This window comes from Medicago truncatula, chromosome 3 (assembly GCF_003473485.1).
Source record: "Medicago truncatula cultivar Jemalong A17 chromosome 3, MtrunA17r5.0-ANR, whole genome shotgun sequence".
In the NCBI taxonomy this organism is placed as follows: domain Eukaryota; kingdom Viridiplantae; phylum Streptophyta; class Magnoliopsida; order Fabales; family Fabaceae; genus Medicago; species Medicago truncatula.
The window spans coordinates 227,538-247,652 of record NC_053044.1 but is presented as its reverse complement, the minus strand read 5'-3'; the positions used below and the strand labels follow the sequence as shown (position 1 = coordinate 247,652).

The 20,115-nt window shown below is 30.8% G+C and overlaps 3 protein-coding genes across 3 annotated transcripts; all 3 read left to right on the top strand.

Annotated features, from left to right (window-relative positions):
* The first annotated feature begins 1,403 nt into the window (after positions 1–1,403).
* LOC25488444 (uncharacterized) lies at positions 1,404–6,674 on the top strand. The gene is made up of 7 exons (XM_039832442.1): positions 1,404–1,875; positions 1,970–2,215; positions 2,578–2,652; positions 2,749–3,162; positions 3,250–3,483; positions 5,683–6,111; positions 6,191–6,674. The coding sequence occupies exons 1-7, from the start codon at positions 1,444–1,446 to the stop codon at positions 6,452–6,454; spliced, it is 2,094 nt and encodes a 697-aa protein (XP_039688376.1). The 5' UTR covers positions 1,404–1,443; the 3' UTR covers positions 6,455–6,674.
* Positions 6,675–6,786: 112 nt separating this feature from the next.
* LOC11405351 (putative B3 domain-containing protein Os03g0621600) lies at positions 6,787–15,377 on the top strand. Its single transcript, XM_039832437.1, has 5 exons — positions 6,787–6,801; positions 10,625–11,053; positions 11,133–11,378; positions 14,386–14,814; positions 14,894–15,377. The coding sequence occupies exons 1-5, from the start codon at positions 6,787–6,789 to the stop codon at positions 15,155–15,157; spliced, it is 1,383 nt and encodes a 460-aa protein (XP_039688371.1). The 3' UTR covers positions 15,158–15,377.
* Positions 15,378–15,489: 112 nt separating this feature from the next.
* LOC120579736 (B3 domain-containing transcription factor VRN1) lies at positions 15,490–20,105 on the top strand. Its single transcript, XM_039832436.1, has 3 exons — positions 15,490–15,504; positions 19,331–19,759; positions 19,839–20,105. The coding sequence occupies exons 1-3, from the start codon at positions 15,490–15,492 to the stop codon at positions 20,103–20,105; spliced, it is 711 nt and encodes a 236-aa protein (XP_039688370.1).
* The last annotated feature ends 10 nt before the right edge of the window (positions 20,106–20,115 follow it).

Sequence of the window (20,115 nt, the reverse complement as noted above, 5' to 3'; positions counted from 1 at the left end):
AACCCTGAAAGTTTTCAACAAGGCCCCTTATCTATGAAAGGCCAACGATGGAAAACCATGGTTGTATAAGGAAGAAGAGGAGGAGAGAGTGGGAGAGGATGGTGTGAAAAATGGTGGGGTTTGGAAGGCTATTTCAGAGCCATTGATGTGGGTTTGGACGGTTACAACCACTAACACGTTTTCATTGACTGTATTAATGACCTAGGACTTGTTTTAGGCTATAAATAGACTTCCATCTTTAACAAATACCTTCATTCTTCACTTCACCTCTTTTCTTCCATTTTCTTCAAATGTTTTTTAGTTTTTTAGGGGTGTCGATGGTGTCATGGTCATTGTCGACCGTTCATAGGAACCCTGCAATTACAATGCATTGCAGCTTGTGTGGGGTTCATATAACGGTCAACAGAGACCCTTGACATCAAAGAAAAACACAGAAAATTACATAACATCTGGTCCGGATTTCTGTTTTCGCAAATCACTAACAATAGTCCGGATTATGTAATCCGGACCAGGAGTATTTTAGTAAATTTTGCAAGGCACGCGAGGAGGCAGCATGGTGGGAAAAGTAAAAGTCTTTTTTTTTTGGGGCTTGATCGTTTGATTTGGGTATTTTTTTGAGATAAAATGATTCCTTTTAACAATATTAGCTTTAGGTAAATTAAAAAAAAAAAAAAAAAAACAATATTAGCTTTAGGTCTTCCCATGATTTGATTTGATTTCAATTGATGATATATTGTCAAGTAGAACTCGTAGTTTTAGACTCAAGGTTAACAAATCTTTGTAGTAGGTGTAAAAACGTCAAAAAGTCAAAAAAATATAAGGAAGCTAAGAAAGAGATGAAGAAGCCGGTGGACGAAGTAAAAACTAAATTTTTTGATGGGTTATACCAAATTTTTATATAAAAAAAAAAGGATCGAGTAAGGAAATTTATTTTATTAATGAAGATTATACCAATGGTCATTTTAACAACTCTTTTTAAGGGGATTTGAACTCAATACTTTGACATGTTACATCAATCTTTAGGCTTCAAGGAGACAAATCTATAATATAAGCTAGGTAGGGGGTGAGAAATAAGAACAATAGACTTGAACAAAGTGAAGCATAAAAGGGATGAAGAATGTAAAGTTTTGGTTTAGGAAAATGATATAAATGATGGATGAGAGAATTATTTTCACATCTTATTTAATCATGGATATAAGATCCTACTGGACTCTAACATGCTAGATATTAGATTCATGAACACGAGAAAAGAAGTGTTGGAAAATATGGATAGTGGCAAGACATATTGGCCGGACAACATACATATCGTGATATAGTTTTTGATTTTTTTTTTAAAATGGATTCTAAATCTTTTATTCATTGTGCACAATAGTGAATCCAAACAATAACTTAGTTGAAGAAGCTCTTTAAAATAGAAACTTAAATGTTTGAAATTTCATAAACATGTTACCTATCTTTTTAAGTTTAGATACCTATAGTGTAACAGATGAGTTGTTATCACTGCAGAGAATTCCAGATGAGTTTATAACAAGATTTGGGAATGAACTCGACAATGTTGCTACCATTACTGTTCCCGATGGTCGTGAGTGGAATATGGAACTAAAGAAATGTGGCGGCCAAATTTTCTTTTGCAACAATTGGCAACAGTTTGCAGAATACTATTGTATTTATTATGGTTGTTATTTAGATTTCAAATATGAAGGGAATTCAAAGTTCAATGTTGTTATATACGATAGAACTTCTGTTGAGATTTCTTATCCATTCCAAACTCGGAGGACTAATGGAGAACCAAACATAAACTGTCCGAGCTCTGCTTCCAATGGAATCAACCCAAAAAACACTTCTTTTTGTTCCAAAGTCCAGAACAACTACGCAGTAAGAATTTTTACTTCATAGTATTTGGTTTTGAAGTAAATGTTTGAGTTACATTTATGTTGCGGCTTAAATTGATTGCTCCTCCATTGTGTAGTATGTTCCTGGTGAATTTGCTAAGGAGCATCTGAAGCCAAATGTTCCGTTCATGCTCCAAAATTATCAAGGAAAGCAGTGGGAAGTTTCTTGTGTATTGGATAGAGCAAGTAAAACACCAATGCGAATTACGAGTGGATTCTGTAGATTTGCAAGGGAAAACAATCTATCAAAGGAAGTTTTTTACAACTTTGAGCTGATAAAGAGAAAGCCTGTTGTTGTGTTACAAGCTACTACATCTCGCACGGTAAAACGTTGTTTCACATTTGTTTATTCATCAATCCTTATAATTTTTGAACCGTTGTATATCAATTCATATGATAGGTAGTTTGGTTGGTTGTTAGGTTTTTTTAGTTACTAATAGCTATCATCAATGAGCAATATGGACCAAGTGTTGTTAGTAACAGAAGCAGTGCAGTACCAGTGAATAAAATAATTTGCATTCATTCTTTCTCATTTTCTAATTTCAAATATCCTAAGTGTGTTTTCTTTCGCAACATAAACCGCTCACACGTCACGCCACATACGAGTTCATTATTCTTTGTTTATAATGTGAATTGGTGATCTGAATGTGTGAAGTGTTGACACTTATCACTTATTGAATTGCAGGCAGAGATGGAAATTAGGGAATCCAAACATTTTAAGAAGGCCATACTTCCCTCACCCATTCATGACAAAGAAATTGTAAAATTCACTACTCTCTCTCTCTCTCTCTCTCTTTCTAATAGTATAACTGATGAGTTGTTTTATAATCAATTAAACAAGTGATAATAACTGCAGAGAATTCCTGAAGTCTTTATAACAATATATGGGAGCGAACTCAAGAATGTTGCTACAATTACTGTACCGGATGGTCTTACTTGGAAATTGGAATTGAAGAAACGTGGGGAGGATGTTTACTTTTGCAACAAATGGAAACAATTTGCAGAATACTATTCTTTAAGATATGGTTGCTTCATGTCTTTCAAATATGAAGGGAATTCAAAGTTTAGTGTTATTATATTTGATGTAACTTCTGTTGAGATTTGCTATCCACTCAAAACTCCAAGTACTAATGGAGAAACAAACACAGAGTGTCCTAGACCTACGAAAAGGTCCAGGGTTGAAATCAATTATGCTGATGATTCACCAAGTGAGGATGAAGGAACAGAATTAAACCCTTCTTTTACTTCTACCTATAAGTATAGAACTCTGGTGAGTGAGGATTTTAGTTTTTAATTGATATATATATGTTGTTGTTGTTCCTTAAATTGATGTGTCCTACCTCGCTCCCTTGTGCAGTATATTAATGCTGATTTTGCATCAAAGCATCTGAAACGAAATGTTGTTGTGAAGCTCCAAAATTGCAATGGAGGAGAGCAATGGGATGTTTGTTGTACACGTTTAGGTCGTTCAGGACTGCGATTGGGGAAAGGATTCATTAAATTTGCAACGTACAACAATTTGTCAAACGGTGATAAATGCAAGGTTGAGTTGATTAAGAAATCATCGCCAGTTGTGTTACAACTTGATCTTGTTTGATATTTTACAATTTACATTCACCAACTATGGCATTGTTAGGCTTTAATGGAATGCTTTTGCTCATTTGGTTCTTGAAGCAGCATTGTTCAAGTCATACTTATAGGTAGAAGTAAAAGAAGGAATAATTATCACATGAGTTTGACTGAGCCATTCTACCTATAAATATAAATACCACATAATAATGACTTCTATAAAATGAATGTTATAAGGAAAAAAGGCCTGAAAAAAATGTGATACTATATTTTGTTCAAGTCAAAAAAGAATTACCTTATCCATTTATTCTTCAATGTAGATTCAATTCTTGTGGGTCAAAACAGTCCTTAACAAAAAAAATAAACTCAAATTAATCATGTCATTTTTATATTGGGGACAAATTATTTTCTCTGATATATTAAGTTAAAGACTAATTTGTCTATAGTATGAAAATTTCAGAGATTAATTGAAGTATTTTATGTCAAAGACTTAATTAACCCCTTAAAAAATTGTGAGAGTCTGAATTGAATTCAATCTTTTTTCTTCTTCTTCCTCATTTCTATACTCCTTTACTTTCTTCTTCTTTTAATTATTTTTTATTGAGTATATCAATCAAAAGATTATGTCAAAAATAGTATAAAAAATAGAAGATTCATTGATAAATAAAATACTATATAATTGACTTTTCTTTATAGAATAATAAATAAAATACTATATATTTAGAATGTGAAGTAACCTTTGAAACTCATTTCACTTTATTATTATTTGCACAAGTGAACAAACAATGCAGGCTCGCCGGAGAAGCTCTGTCCGGCCACCGGCGCCGGAGAAAGATTCTAAACATTTTATGAAAGCCATCCTTCCCTCACCCATTCATGACACTCAAATAGTATGTTTATTTTTATCTCTTTCTTTTTGACTTGTTTTTCTGCCTATATATGTTTATGTCTCAAATACTAGTGTTTTTTCTGGCTTGTTTTGTACTATTATGCATGCATGTCAATCAAATGTTATTATTAATTTTATAAAATGATATTTAAATGTTCATGTGCTACAAAGTCTCTTTGTCATTGTTTTTGTTCTTTTGTGTCTGTTTGCATGTCGATCACTTGTTCTGTTAAGTGTTTCTTTCATACTAAGGTTGTAAAAATTGATTTTGAAACTTTTATTGTGAGTTTAGTTTAGTTTATGTTTGGTTTAGTTTTGGATGTGGCAAAATTTATTCTAGAGATGTGAAATTGATTTTGACATTTTTTTAATGATAAATGTTAGTATGTTAATTGTTGTGTTAGTTTTTTTATTTCCTTGTGAGGACTTGAATCCTAGGCTTCCGACTACTTAACTCTTAGCTCAAACCAGTTGAGCTATCCAACCCCCCTTGCTTGTGCTCGAGTAAAATTGATTTTGCTTCTAGAATTGTTATCAATCTGAAGCTAGAATTTAGAGCTTTTGTCACTACAAACTACAATAACTTATGTTTGATTACATTCCCATAGTTGAATTGAAAGTGATTGCATAGTACATACTTAGTTGAATTCATTAAACTCCCTTAAGAGTGAATTCAACAATAAATCTGAGACTAAAATCACACTTGGAGTGCAATACTTAAAATCTCAACTTTAAGGTAGAATTCATTCTTTGTAATACGTTTCTGCGCTAAATACTTCTATGATTGTAATCAAATAAATCCTTCTTGAGAAGAAAAGCACGAAAAATATTTAATCTTTTTGGAATCGTCTTTGTGTTTTGAAATTGATGACTCGAAACTGTGATATTGAAGTTACGGAAACGCTGCTGCTTTTCACCTCTATGTGAAGGAGTGAACTGTGGTTAGCTTGTAATTTTATGATTTTATATATGCATGTCAAATATTATATTATGAATTACAAAATGATAAAATGTGCTTTCTCGAAAGTCTCTTTATAATTGTTTATTGAAATGCTTTGTGACAATTTTGCGTGATTGGATTTTGACATTTGGTGCTCTCTCTCTATTCAAGATGATGACCAGTTCTGCTTGAGGTTTATCCTTCTTTTTCCTACAAAGTTGAATTATCTTCGTTTGGTTCTATGGCGCCAAAAATTGATTTTGAACAAATTGTTGAAAAGCGAGCTGATTTTGAATGAATTATATTGAACAAAAGTGATACCAAGAGTCATAGAAGTGAACCAATTGTGACAATCTCATACACGTATAACAGATGAGTTGTTATCACTGCAGAGAATTCCAGATGGATTTATAAAAAGATTTGGGAATGAACTCAAGAATGTTGCTACAATTACTGTTCCCGATGGCTGTGATTGGGAAATGGAACTGAAGAAATGCGGCAACGACGTTTACTTTTGCAACAAATGGCAACAGTTTGCAGAATACTATTCTATAGGGTATGGTTCCTTCTTGCGTTTCAAATATGAAGGGGATTCAAAGTTTAATGTTGTTATATTTGATGTAACTTCTGTTGAGATTTGCTATCCATTCAAAACTCAAAGTATTAATGGAGAAACAAACACAAAGTGTCATAGTCCTAGGAAAAGGTCCAAGGTTGAAACAAGTGACAATCATGCTTCTAAAAGATCAGAGGAAGCTGCCAAGGAATTCAATCCAAAAAACCCTTACTTTTGTTCCAAAATTCTTAAGAGAAAATATGTGGTGAGAATTTTACTTTAAAGCAAATGTTGAGTTATTTATTTATGTTGCCACTTTAATTGATATCTCATTTAATGTGCAGTATGTTAATGCTGATTTTGCTTCAAAGTATCTAAAGCCAAATGTTCCTATAAAGATCCAAACTTCTCATGGTGAGCAGTGGGAAGTTTTTGGCATATTGCATGACGCCAATTCGTCATCAGCAATGAAAATAACGAGGGGATTTTCAATATTTCAAAGGGACAATAATCTGTCACATGGAGATTATTGTGTGTTTGAGCTGATCAAGAATAATCCGTTGGTGCTAAAAGTCACAATGTTTCGTGCGGCTGACTATGGCGATTAACAACTTATGTATCCTCTCTACTTTGATGTTTTGGTATTTGATAATTTCAATGCATTGCACCAACAAGTAATGTAATAGGCACTTTGTATTCTGTTTTATATTGCTTATATAGGATGTCTTTGCTTTTTCGACCTTGAAGCAGTGTAGAATTAGAACTTAGGTACTAATGTAGTCAGTGACATGTAAATGAAATGGCTATGATGACAGGCCTAAAAATCAACATGCCATGTTGCCTTCCATATTAGTTTTTAGGGTTCGAACCCTGAACCTTCTAGTAGTACGCCTTTGATGTCTCTCATATCACCAACCGAACTGCATTCTTGTGACGGTCAATGGCTCTTATACCGGTATGCATCCTCAAAATATTTAGGATTTATGTTCTATGGACGGTCGGTTCCACTGCCATGGAGTCTAAATAAGGATCTTTGGATTGAGACGATGATTAACTAGAATAAAATCATTGTCTTCCAACAGTGATAGAATGTACTTTTGTTTAACTTTGCAATTTAGAATCCCACAGGATCCTTGAGATTTTCAATATGATTATATAATTCAACATGTTTAATTTGTTGCCTTCATCACCAATGGATTAAGACTAGCTATAATGATGCAATCTACATAAAAAAATTAGTAAGATGAGCAAGTTATAACAGAGAATCTATAATCACAACATTTATCATTAAAAAAAATGTTGACTAAAAGTTTGGTTTTATGTGTACTAAAGCGACCTTCAACTTTAAAATATGTACTTTGAAAATTCATCCATAACCAATTTCACCATTCCTAATTCCTTCGATTATACCATTTAGGGTCTGTTTGGATGGAGGGTTTAGGAGGAGAAGGGAGGGGAGAATTTACTTTTCTTTTTTAAATTACGGACTATGTAACATGTTTTTCTAAAATAAATCAAGTATGATTGAAGTGTTATAAGATTGTTTATTATGTTAATATGTTAACTTTTTAAAAAACATTTCATAATGTCCGTAATTTAAAAATGAAAACTAAACCTCCCCTCCTAAACCCTCCATCCAAATACACCCTTAATGATATAATTTGGGTTCATAGAGACTAACTTCGAGAGCATGTTATCTATCTATAGAATTGGAAAGTTTGGTATATACAGATTTCTTAAATGTATTAGAATTAAATATTGATATCTCTTTCAATTAAATTTAAACAATAATTCATCGTGAGTCATGTCCTAATCAAACCTCGTCTATAATTGAAATGTCTTTTTTTTTTTTTATAAAATTACTTTCTTTTTTATTATCAAGTAACACGTTTATTTTAATTGTGAAAAAGTAGAGTGTCTGATGTTCGAACTCCAACCATTACCATTTCACTTTCCATTATAAAATGAATGAATGTTATAAGAAAAAGTCCAACAAAAAAAACGTGACACTCAATTTTATTGTTAGACAAAATAAAAGGTCACGTTTTTCGTTTCTTAAAATCTTTTTTTTCTTCTTCCCTCGTTTTTATACTCCTCTCCTCTCCTTTCTTCTTATTTTTTTTAATTTATTTTTCATTAGATCAATCATAATCGAAAGATCATGTCAAAAATAGAAGAAGAGAAAATCTTATTTTTGTCAGTTTGTGTCTTTGCCTTTGCAGGTCTCGTCCCGTCACTATCACATTATACTAGTTGATTTTTCTTTATTCTTTATATATAATAAATAAAAGGTTAAATATATTTTCAAGCTGCATAAATATATTAACATTTTGTTTTAGGCCTTTGAAAAAATTTCTTCGATTTTTAATATATATTAAATTTTTAATCACCACTTTCGATCATTCTTTCCTAAAATAAATTAGAATTTTTTAGTTAAATATGAAATTAATCTTAAAAAATAGGGTTAATTGTTTAAATTGACTCTGTAAAATACGTGATGTCTGAAAAATGACATTGTAAAATAAAAAATAGATATTTTAACCTTGCAATTTGAAATTCTTCTTATTTTTGACTCTATAAGAAACTCGTGGTCCAAAAAAGTTATCTAGAGATTGAATTTTTTCATGATTTTTTTTCCAACCATCTTTAGGATGTTTTTTTTTTTTAAAAAGAAAAGTCATCTTTAGGATGTTAAAACACGGTGTTACACGAAAAAATAGATTTTTCCGACTAAGGATGAATTTATTAAACAATTCAGAATTAATTTTTGTCTCGTTTAAAATCTCCAAAATTTAAAGGTGAAGTTTCTTGTGATGTTATAACCATGCCTACAAAATTAGAGAACAAAATTTGACCCATGAGTATGCACTCGGATCAAAATTGCAATTTCGCACGTTTTGGTTGAAAAATAAAAAATATGGAAACATTTTTGAAATGCTACAAATTTTTGCAGATCCTTTTTATGTATTTCTATAGATGTCTTTGTCAAACAATGAGCTCAAAATTTGATTTTAGGTTGGAGTTATCATTATTTTGTTTTTTGTGTTTTTGACACATTAAAAATTCATAATCAATTCGTCCTTAGTTGAAAAAATTTAAATTTTTGTGTAAAGTCATGTTTTAACGTACTAAACATGTTTGAAAAAAACTATGAAAAAATTCAACCTCCAAGAATTTTTTGGACTTCAACTATATTTTATGGTAAAAAAATAATAAGAATCCCAAATTACAGGGTTATAATATGTGTTTTTTATTTTACAGGATCGTTTTTCGATTTCGCATATATTACAAGGTCAATTTTAATAATTAAGCCTAAAAAATATAAAAAATCATATTTTATTAAAAAAAAATTATTCTTTTGGAGAGAATATTATAATATTATAAATTTTTCTGCAAAAAATTCATTCAAAAATGTGAATTCTATATATGAGTTTACTTAAAATGAACGTCAAAAAATGAAGATGAAAAGTTTTGAGGGACTAAAAGTTCATTAAAATAAAAAATTGGTATATTTACATGATCAAAAGATATTTAACTCAAAAATAAATAACATATATTTAGAATATGAAGTAAACTTTGAACACTTTTTACAAAATTGCAACAATATGCAGGCTCGCCGGAGAAGCTCTGTCCGGCCACCGGTGGCGGAGAAGGATTCTAAACATTTTATGAAAGCCATCCTTCCCTCAGCCATTCATGACACTAAATTAGTATGTTTATTTTTGTCTCTTTCTTTTGAGTTGTTTTTCTGCCTATATATGTTTATGTCTCAAATACTAGTGCTTTTTTCTGGCTTGTTTTGTACTATTATGCATGCATGCATGTCAATCAAATGTTATTATTAATTTTATAAAATCATTAAATGTGCTGAAAGTCTCTTTGTCATGTTGATCACTTGTTCTGTTTATTGTTTCTTTCATTCTAAGGTTGTAAAAATTGATTTTTAATCTTTTCTTAAGTTAGTTTAGTGTATGTTTGGTTTCACTTTTGGATAAGGCAAAATTGATTTTGGAGATGTGAAATTGATTTTGACATTTGTTCATGTGTTTTTAACATGAAGCTAGAATTTGGAGTTTTTGTCTCTACAAACTACATTAACTTATGTTTGATTTCATTCCCATAGTTGAATCAGAAGAGACTTATGTTTCATTACATTCCCTTAAGAGTCAATTCAAGACTAAAATTCATGTTTGTAGTAGAAAACTTTAAATCTCAACTTCAAATAATTCATTCTTTGTATTATGCTTCTGCTAAATACTTCAATGGTTGTAATAAAAAAAATCCCTTGTAAGAAAAAAAGCATGAAAAATATTTAATCTTTTTGGGTTTGTCTTTGTCTTTGTCTCAGTGGTTTCAAGGTGATGACTAGAAACCGTGACGTTTAATTTGTGAATTGTGGGTAGCTTGTTTTGTGCTTTTACATATGCATGTAATATTATCTTATAATATTAGTTATAAAATGATAAATTGTGCTTCCTCGAAAGTCTCTTTACGATTGTTTAGGGAATCTATTTGAAATGCTTTGTGACTCTTTTACATGATTCGATTTAATTTTGACATTTGGTATGATCCATTCTGTTTAAGGTTTATCCTTCTTTTTTCTACTAAGTCTACTTATCTTCGTTTGGTTCAATGGCGACAAAAATTGATTTTGAACAAATTGAAGAAAAGTGAAACTAGGAGAAATAGAAGCAAACCAATTATGTAAATCTCAAATGTGTCAGCCCTGCTCTAAAATTTGGTCCTATACTATAACGGATGAACTGTTATCACTGTAGAGAATTCCAGATGAATTTATAAAAAGATTTGGGAATGAACTCAAGAATGTTGCTACAATTACTGTTCCCGATGGTTGTGATTGGGAAATGAAACTGAAGAAATGCGGCAATGACGTTTACTTTTGCAACAAATGGCAACAGTTTGCAGAATACTATTCTATAGGGTATGGTTCCTTCCTGTGTTTCAAATATGAAGGGGATTCAAAGTTTAGTGTCTTTATATTTGATGCAACTTCTATTGAGATTTGCTATCCATTCAAAACTCAAAGTACAAATGGAGAAACAAAAACAAAGTTTCATAGTCCTAGGAAAAGGTCCAAGGTTGAAACAAGTGACAATCATGCTTCTAAAAGAGCAGAGGAAGCTGCCAAAGAATTTAATCCAAAAAACCCTTATTTTTGTTCCAAAATTCTTAAGGGAAATTATGTGGTGAGGATTTTACTTTAAAGCAAATGTTGAGTTATTTATTTATGTTGCCACTTTAATTAATATCTCATTTAATGTGCAGTATGTTAATGCTGATTTTGCTTCAAAGCATCTGAATCCAAATGTTCCTATAAAGCTCCAAAATTCTCACGGAAAGCAGTGGGAAGTTTCATGTGCAATGCATGATGCCAAATCATCATCAACAGCAATGATAATATCAAGGGGATTTCCTATATTTCTAAGGGGCAACAATCTGTCTCATGGAGATTATTGTGTGTTCGAGCTGATCAATAAGACGCCGGATGTGCTAAAAGTCACAATGTTTCGTGTGATTGACTATTACGTTTAATAACTTATCGATCCTCTCCACTTTGATGATGAATGAGACATGATGTTTCAGGTTGTTTTGGTATTTGATATTTACATGGATCGCACCAACTAGTAATAGGCACATGTGTATTCTATGTTTCATTTTGCTTTATTGGGATGTTTTTTCTTTTTGGATAGTGCAGAAAATTAGAACCCTACGAGAAGCTTGAGAAATTGTTGGACTTAGATGATTGTTACAAAATATGATATTTGACATGTTGCTTACCTCTACTGATAATATTGCATGTTGCTTGATGAAGTTGCAATCATTATCAAATATGTTTTAGATATTTCATTGTATGCTATATCATGTATTCTATCGAAATTGCTAACATATCATAATAGATCACCATATAGTGGGAGGCAATTGAATTTCAAAGATAAATTAAGTGGTTGGATCAAGAGAAGTTCACTTGTGAGACAAGCAATTGACCTACATTCTGCCTCTGTTAAAGCTTGAGCTAGAGCTACTACATTTGGCCTGATTGGTATACATAGGTTGTGAGTTTAGTGGAAGAGTGAGCATGGAAAAGAATTCCCTGCTCTTGTGTAGAACTTAGCTACTATAAAATGGCATCTAAATGGAATGGCTGAGTTTGTTGACAACAAATATGATATCAGTCTTAAAAAGAATGAGTTAAATCAACATGCCAAATAGTTTAGGATCTATAGATAAAAGCATATTTGGATAGTGACAATGATTAAATGGAGATAAAAGCATTGTTTTCAAGAGAAAGTCTAATATAGTCACAACCTCAAATCAAAAAGATTTAGACACATTCATATAAGATGGAAAAATAAAAATAAAAATAAATCAGTCACATCAATTAATATCATTTAATTTTATTCTCATTTAAATTTTTCTATGTTTTGTGAAACATAGAAAAAGAAGGAATAATTATCACATGAGTTTGACTGAGCCATTCTACCTATAAATATAAATACCACATAATAATGACTTCTATAAAATGAATGTTATAAGGAAAAAAGGCCTGAAAAAAATGTGATACTATATTTTGTTCAAGTCAAAAAAGAATTACCTTATCCATTTATTCTTCAATGTAGATTCAATTCTTGTGGGTCAAAACAGTCCTTAACAAAAAAAATAAACTCAAATTAATCATGTCATTTTTATATTGGGGACAAATTATTTTCTCTGATATATTAAGTTAAAGACTAATTTGTCTATAGTATGAAAATTTCAGAGATTAATTGAAGTATTTTATGTCAAAGACTTAATTAACCCCTTAAAAAATTGTGAGAGTCTGAATTGAATTCAATCTTTTTTCTTCTTCTTCCTCATTTCTATACTCCTTTACTTTCTTCTTCTTTTAATTATTTTTTATTGAGTATATCAATCAAAAGATTATGTCAAAAATAGTATAAAAAATAGAAGATTCATTGATAAATAAAATACTATATAATTGACTTTTCTTTATAGAATAATAAATAAAATACTATATATTTAGAATGTGAAGTAACCTTTGAAACTCATTTCACTTTATTATTATTTGCACAAGTGAACAAACAATGCAGGCTCGCCGGAGAAGCTCTGTCCGGCCACCGGCGCCGGAGAAAGATTCTAAACATTTTATGAAAGCCATCCTTCCCTCACCCATTCATGACACTCAAATAGTATGTTTATTTTTATCTCTTTCTTTTTGACTTGTTTTTCTGCCTATATATGTTTATGTCTCAAATACTAGTGTTTTTTCTGGCTTGTTTTGTACTATTATGCATGCATGTCAATCAAATGTTATTATTAATTTTATAAAATGATATTTAAATGTTCATGTGCTACAAAGTCTCTTTGTCATTGTTTTTGTTCTTTTGTGTCTGTTTGCATGTCGATCACTTGTTCTGTTAAGTGTTTCTTTCATACTAAGGTTGTAAAAATTGATTTTGAAACTTTTATTGTGAGTTTAGTTTAGTTTATGTTTGGTTTAGTTTTGGATGTGGCAAAATTTATTCTAGAGATGTGAAATTGATTTTGACATTTTTTTAATGATAAATGTTAGTATGTTAATTGTTGTGTTAGTTTTTTTATTTCCTTGTGAGGACTTGAATCCTAGGCTTCCGACTACTTAACTCTTAGCTCAAACCAGTTGAGCTATCCAACCCCCCTTGCTTGTGCTCGAGTAAAATTGATTTTGCTTCTAGAATTGTTATCAATCTGAAGCTAGAATTTAGAGCTTTTGTCACTACAAACTACAATAACTTATGTTTGATTACATTCCCATAGTTGAATTGAAAGTGATTGCATAGTACATACTTAGTTGAATTCATTAAACTCCCTTAAGAGTGAATTCAACAATAAATCTGAGACTAAAATCACACTTGGAGTGCAATACTTAAAATCTCAACTTTAAGGTAGAATTCATTCTTTGTAATACGTTTCTGCGCTAAATACTTCTATGATTGTAATCAAATAAATCCTTCTTGAGAAGAAAAGCACGAAAAATATTTAATCTTTTTGGAATCGTCTTTGTGTTTTGAAATTGATGACTCGAAACTGTGATATTGAAGTTACGGAAACGCTGCTGCTTTTCACCTCTATGTGAAGGAGTGAACTGTGGTTAGCTTGTAATTTTATGATTTTATATATGCATGTCAAATATTATATTATGAATTACAAAATGATAAAATGTGCTTTCTCGAAAGTCTCTTTATAATTGTTTATTGAAATGCTTTGTGACAATTTTGCGTGATTGGATTTTGACATTTGGTGCTCTCTCTCTATTCAAGATGATGACCAGTTCTGCTTGAGGTTTATCCTTCTTTTTCCTACAAAGTTGAATTATCTTCGTTTGGTTCTATGGCGCCAAAAATTGATTTTGAACAAATTGTTGAAAAGCGAGCTGATTTTGAATGAATTATATTGAACAAAAGTGATACCAAGAGTCATAGAAGTGAACCAATTGTGACAATCTCATACACGTATAACAGATGAGTTGTTATCACTGCAGAGAATTCCAGATGGATTTATAAAAAGATTTGGGAATGAACTCAAGAATGTTGCTACAATTACTGTTCCCGATGGCTGTGATTGGGAAATGGAACTGAAGAAATGCGGCAACGACGTTTACTTTTGCAACAAATGGCAACAGTTTGCAGAATACTATTCTATAGGGTATGGTTCCTTCTTGCGTTTCAAATATGAAGGGGATTCAAAGTTTAATGTTGTTATATTTGATGTAACTTCTGTTGAGATTTGCTATCCATTCAAAACTCAAAGTATTAATGGAGAAACAAACACAAAGTGTCATAGTCCTAGGAAAAGGTCCAAGGTTGAAACAAGTGACAATCATGCTTCTAAAAGATCAGAGGAAGCTGCCAAGGAATTCAATCCAAAAAACCCTTACTTTTGTTCCAAAATTCTTAAGAGAAAATATGTGGTGAGAATTTTACTTTAAAGCAAATGTTGAGTTATTTATTTATGTTGCCACTTTAATTGATATCTCATTTAATGTGCAGTATGTTAATGCTGATTTTGCTTCAAAGTATCTAAAGCCAAATGTTCCTATAAAGATCCAAACTTCTCATGGTGAGCAGTGGGAAGTTTTTGGCATATTGCATGACGCCAATTCGTCATCAGCAATGAAAATAACGAGGGGATTTTCAATATTTCAAAGGGACAATAATCTGTCACATGGAGATTATTGTGTGTTTGAGCTGATCAAGAATAATCCGTTGGTGCTAAAAGTCACAATGTTTCGTGCGGCTGACTATGGCGATTAACAACTTATGTATCCTCTCTACTTTGATGTTTTGGTATTTGATAATTTCAATGCATTGCACCAACAAGTAATGTAATAGGCACTTTGTATTCTGTTTTATATTGCTTATATAGGATGTCTTTGCTTTTTCGACCTTGAAGCAGTGTAGAATTAGAACTTAGGTACTAATGTAGTCAGTGACATGTAAATGAAATGGCTATGATGACAGGCCTAAAAATCAACATGCCATGTTGCCTTCCATATTAGTTTTTAGGGTTCGAACCCTGAACCTTCTAGTAGTACGCCTTTGATGTCTCTCATATCACCAACCGAACTGCATTCTTGTGACGGTCAATGGCTCTTATACCGGTATGCATCCTCAAAATATTTAGGATTTATGTTCTATGGACGGTCGGTTCCACTGCCATGGAGTCTAAATAAGGATCTTTGGATTGAGACGATGATTAACTAGAATAAAATCATTGTCTTCCAACAGTGATAGAATGTACTTTTGTTTAACTTTGCAATTTAGAATCCCACAGGATCCTTGAGATTTTCAATATGATTATATAATTCAACATGTTTAATTTGTTGCCTTCATCACCAATGGATTAAGACTAGCTATAATGATGCAATCTACATAAAAAAATTAGTAAGATGAGCAAGTTATAACAGAGAATCTATAATCACAACATTTATCATTAAAAAAAATGTTGACTAAAAGTTTGGTTTTATGTGTACTAAAGCGACCTTCAACTTTAAAATATGTACTTTGAAAATTCATCCATAACCAATTTCACCATTCCTAATTCCTTCGATTATACCATTTAGGGTCTGTTTGGATGGAGGGTTTAGGAGGAGAAGGGAGGGGAGAATTTACTTTTCTTTTTTAAATTACGGACTATGTAACATGTTTTTCTAAAATAAATCAAGTATGATTGAAGTGTTATAAGATTGTTTATTATGTTAATATGTTAACTTTTTAAAAAACATTTCATAATGTCCGTAATTTAAAAATGAAAACTAAACCTCCCCTCCTAAACCCTCCATCCAAATACACCCTTAATGATATAATTTGGGTTCATAGAGACTAACTTCGAGAGCATGTTATCTATCTATAGAATTGGAAAGTTTGGTATATACAGATTTCTTAAATGTATTAGAATTAAATATTGATATCTCTTTCAATTAAATTTAAACAATAATTCATCGTGAGTCATGTCCTAATCAAACCTCGTCTATAATTGAAATGTCTTTTTTTTTTTTTTATAAAATTACTTTCTTTTTTATTATCAAGTAACACGTTTATTTTAATTGTGAAAAAGTAGAGTGTCTGATGTTCGAACTCCAACCATTACCATTTCACTTTCCATTATAAAATGAATGAATGTTATAAGAAAAAGTCCAACAAAAAAAACGTGACACTCAATTTTATTGTTAGACAAAATAAAAGGTCACGTTTTTCGTTTCTTAAAATCTTTTTTTTCTTCTTCCCTCGTTTTTATACTCCTCTCCTCTCCTTTCTTCTTATTTTTTTTTAATTTATTTTTCATTAGATCAATCATAATCGAAAGATCATGTCAAAAATAGAAGAAGAGAAAATCTTATTTTTGTCAGTTTGTGTCTTTGCCTTTGCAGGTCTCGTCCCGTCACTATCACATTATACTAGTTGATTTTTCTTTATTCTTTATATATAATAAATAAAAGGTTAAATATATTTTCAAGCTGCATAAATATATTAACATTTTGTTTTAGGCCTTTGAAAAAATTTCTTCGATTTTTAATATATATTAAATTTTTAATCACCACTTTCGATCATTCTTTCCTAAAATAAATTAGAATTTTTTAGTTAAATATGAAATTAATCTTAAAAAATAGGGTTAATTGTTTAAATTGACTCTGTAAAATACGTGATGTCTGAAAAATGACATTGTAAAATAAAAAATAGATATTTTAACCTTGCAATTTGAAATTCTTCTTATTTTTGACTCTATAAGAAACTCGTGGTCCAAAAAAGTTATCTAGAGATTGAATTTTTTCATGATTTTTTTTCCAACCATCTTTAGGATGTTTTTTTTTTTTTAAAAAGAAAAGTCATCTTTAGGATGTTAAAACACGGTGTTACACGAAAAAATAGATTTTTCCGACTAAGGATGAATTTATTAAACAATTCAGAATTAATTTTTGTCTCGTTTAAAATCTCCAAAATTTAAAGGTGAAGTTTCTTGTGATGTTATAACCATGCCTACAAAATTAGAGAACAAAATTTGACCCATGAGTATGCACTCGGATCAAAATTGCAATTTCGCACGTTTTGGTTGAAAAATAAAAAATATGGAAACATTTTTGAAATGCTACAAATTTTTGCAGATCCTTTTTATGTATTTCTATAGATGTCTTTGTCAAACAATGAGCTCAAAATTTGATTTTAGGTTGGAGTTATCATTATTTTGTTTTTTGTGTTTTTGACACATTAAAAATTCATAATCAATTCGTCCTTAGTTGAAAAAATTTAAATTTTTGTGTAAAGTCATGTTTTAACGTACTAAACATGTTTGAAAAAAACTATGAAAAAATTCAACCTCCAAGAATTTTTTGGACTTCAACTATATTTTATGGTAAAAAAATAATAAGAATCCCAAATTACAGGGTTATAATATGTGTTTTTTATTTTACAGGATCGTTTTTCGATTTCGCATATATTACAAGGTCAATTTTAATAATTAAGCCTAAAAAATATAAAAAATCATATTTTATTAAAAAAAAATTATTCTTTTGGAGAGAATATTATAATATTATAAATTTTTCTGCAAAAAATTCATTCAAAAATGTGAATTCTATATATGAGTTTACTTAAAATGAACGTCAAAAAATGAAGATGAAAAGTTTTGAGGGACTAAAAGTTCATTAAAATAAAAAATTGGTATATTTACATGATCAAAAGATATTTAACTCAAAAATAAATAACATATATTTAGAATATGAAGTAAACTTTGAACACTTTTTACAAAATTGCAACAATATGCAGGCTCGCCGGAGAAGCTCTGTCCGGCCACCGGTGGCGGAGAAGGATTCTAAACATTTTATGAAAGCCATCCTTCCCTCAGCCATTCATGACACTAAATTAGTATGTTTATTTTTGTCTCTTTCTTTTGAGTTGTTTTTCTGCCTATATATGTTTATGTCTCAAATACTAGTGCTTTTTTCTGGCTTGTTTTGTACTATTATGCATGCATGCATGTCAATCAAATGTTATTATTAATTTTATAAAATCATTAAATGTGCTGAAAGTCTCTTTGTCATGTTGATCACTTGTTCTGTTTATTGTTTCTTTCATTCTAAGGTTGTAAAAATTGATTTTTAATCTTTTCTTAAGTTAGTTTAGTGTATGTTTGGTTTCACTTTTGGATAAGGCAAAATTGATTTTGGAGATGTGAAATTGATTTTGACATTTGTTCATGTGTTTTTAACATGAAGCTAGAATTTGGAGTTTTTGTCTCTACAAACTACATTAACTTATGTTTGATTTCATTCCCATAGTTGAATCAGAAGAGACTTATGTTTCATTACATTCCCTTAAGAGTCAATTCAAGACTAAAATTCATGTTTGTAGTAGAAAACTTTAAATCTCAACTTCAAATAATTCATTCTTTGTATTATGCTTCTGCTAAATACTTCAATGGTTGTAATAAAAAAAATCCCTTGTAAGAAAAAAAGCATGAAAAATATTTAATCTTTTTGGGTTTGTCTTTGTCTTTGTCTCAGTGGTTTCAAGGTGATGACTAGAAACCGTGACGTTTAATTTGTGAATTGTGGGTAGCTTGTTTTGTGCTTTTACATATGCATGTAATATTATCTTATAATATTAGTTATAAAATGATAAATTGTGCTTCCTCGAAAGTCTCTTTACGATTGTTTAGGGAATCTATTTGAAATGCTTTGTGACTCTTTTACATGATTCGATTTAATTTTGACATTTGGTATGATCCATTCTGTTTAAGGTTTATCCTTCTTTTTTCTACTAAGTCTACTTATCTTCGTTTGGTTCAATGGCGACAAAAATTGATTTTGAACAAATTGAAGAAAAGTGAAACTAGGAGAAATAGAAGCAAACCAATTATGTAAATCTCAAATGTGTCAGCCCTGCTCTAAAATTTGGTCCTATACTATAACGGATGAACTGTTATCACTGTAGAGAATTCCAGATGAATTTATAAAAAGATTTGGGAATGAACTCAAGAATGTTGCTACAATTACTGTTCCCGATGGTTGTGATTGGGAAATGAAACTGAAGAAATGCGGCAATGACGTTTACTTTTGCAACAAATGGCAACAGTTTGCAGAATACTATTCTATAGGGTATGGTTCCTTCCTGTGTTTCAAATATGAAGGGGATTCAAAGTTTAGTGTCTTTATATTTGATGCAACTTCTATTGAGATTTGCTATCCATTCAAAACTCAAAGTACAAATGGAGAAACAAAAACAAAGTTTCATAGTCCTAGGAAAAGGTCCAAGGTTGAAACAAGTGACAATCATGCTTCTAAAAGAGCAGAGGAAGCTGCCAAAGAATTTAATCCAAAAAACCCTTATTTTTGTTCCAAAATTCTTAAGGGAAATTATGTGGTGAGGATTTTACTTTAAAGCAAATGTTGAGTTATTTATTTATGTTGCCACTTTAATTAATATCTCATTTAATGTGCAGTATGTTAATGCTGATTTTGCTTCAAAGCATCTGAATCCAAATGTTCCTATAAAGCTCCAAAATTCTCACGGAAAGCAGTGGGAAGTTTCATGTGCAATGCATGATGCCAAATCATCATCAACAGCAATGATAATATCAAGGGGATTTCCTATATTTCTAAGGGGCAACAATCTGTCTCATGGAGATTATTGTGTGTTCGAGCTGATCAATAAGACGCCGGATGTGCTAAAAGTCACAATGTTTCGTGTGATTGACTATTACGTTTAATAACTTATCG

What these genes read in the sequence shown, in the direction of transcription:
- LOC25488444 (XM_039832442.1), top strand. Translation starts at nt 1,444, where the DNA reads ATGTTACCTATCTTTTTAAGTTTAGATACCTATAGTGTAACAGATGAG. An exon ending in AAGCTACTACATCTCGCACG is followed by an intron (nt 2,216 to 2,577) that starts GTAAAACGTTGT and finishes ATTGAATTGCAG; the next exon opens with GCAGAGATGGAAATTAGGGA. An exon ending in CCATTCATGACAAAGAAATT is followed by an intron (nt 2,653 to 2,748) that starts GTAAAATTCACT and finishes TAATAACTGCAG; the next exon opens with AGAATTCCTGAAGTCTTTAT.
- LOC11405351 (XM_039832437.1), top strand. An exon ending in TTCTTAAGGGAAATTATGTG is followed by an intron (nt 11,054 to 11,132) that starts GTGAGGATTTTA and finishes TTTAATGTGCAG; the next exon opens with TATGTTAATGCTGATTTTGC. An exon ending in TTCTTAAGAGAAAATATGTG is followed by an intron (nt 14,815 to 14,893) that starts GTGAGAATTTTA and finishes TTTAATGTGCAG; the next exon opens with TATGTTAATGCTGATTTTGC.
- LOC120579736 (XM_039832436.1), top strand. An exon ending in TTCTTAAGGGAAATTATGTG is followed by an intron (nt 19,760 to 19,838) that starts GTGAGGATTTTA and finishes TTTAATGTGCAG; the next exon opens with TATGTTAATGCTGATTTTGC.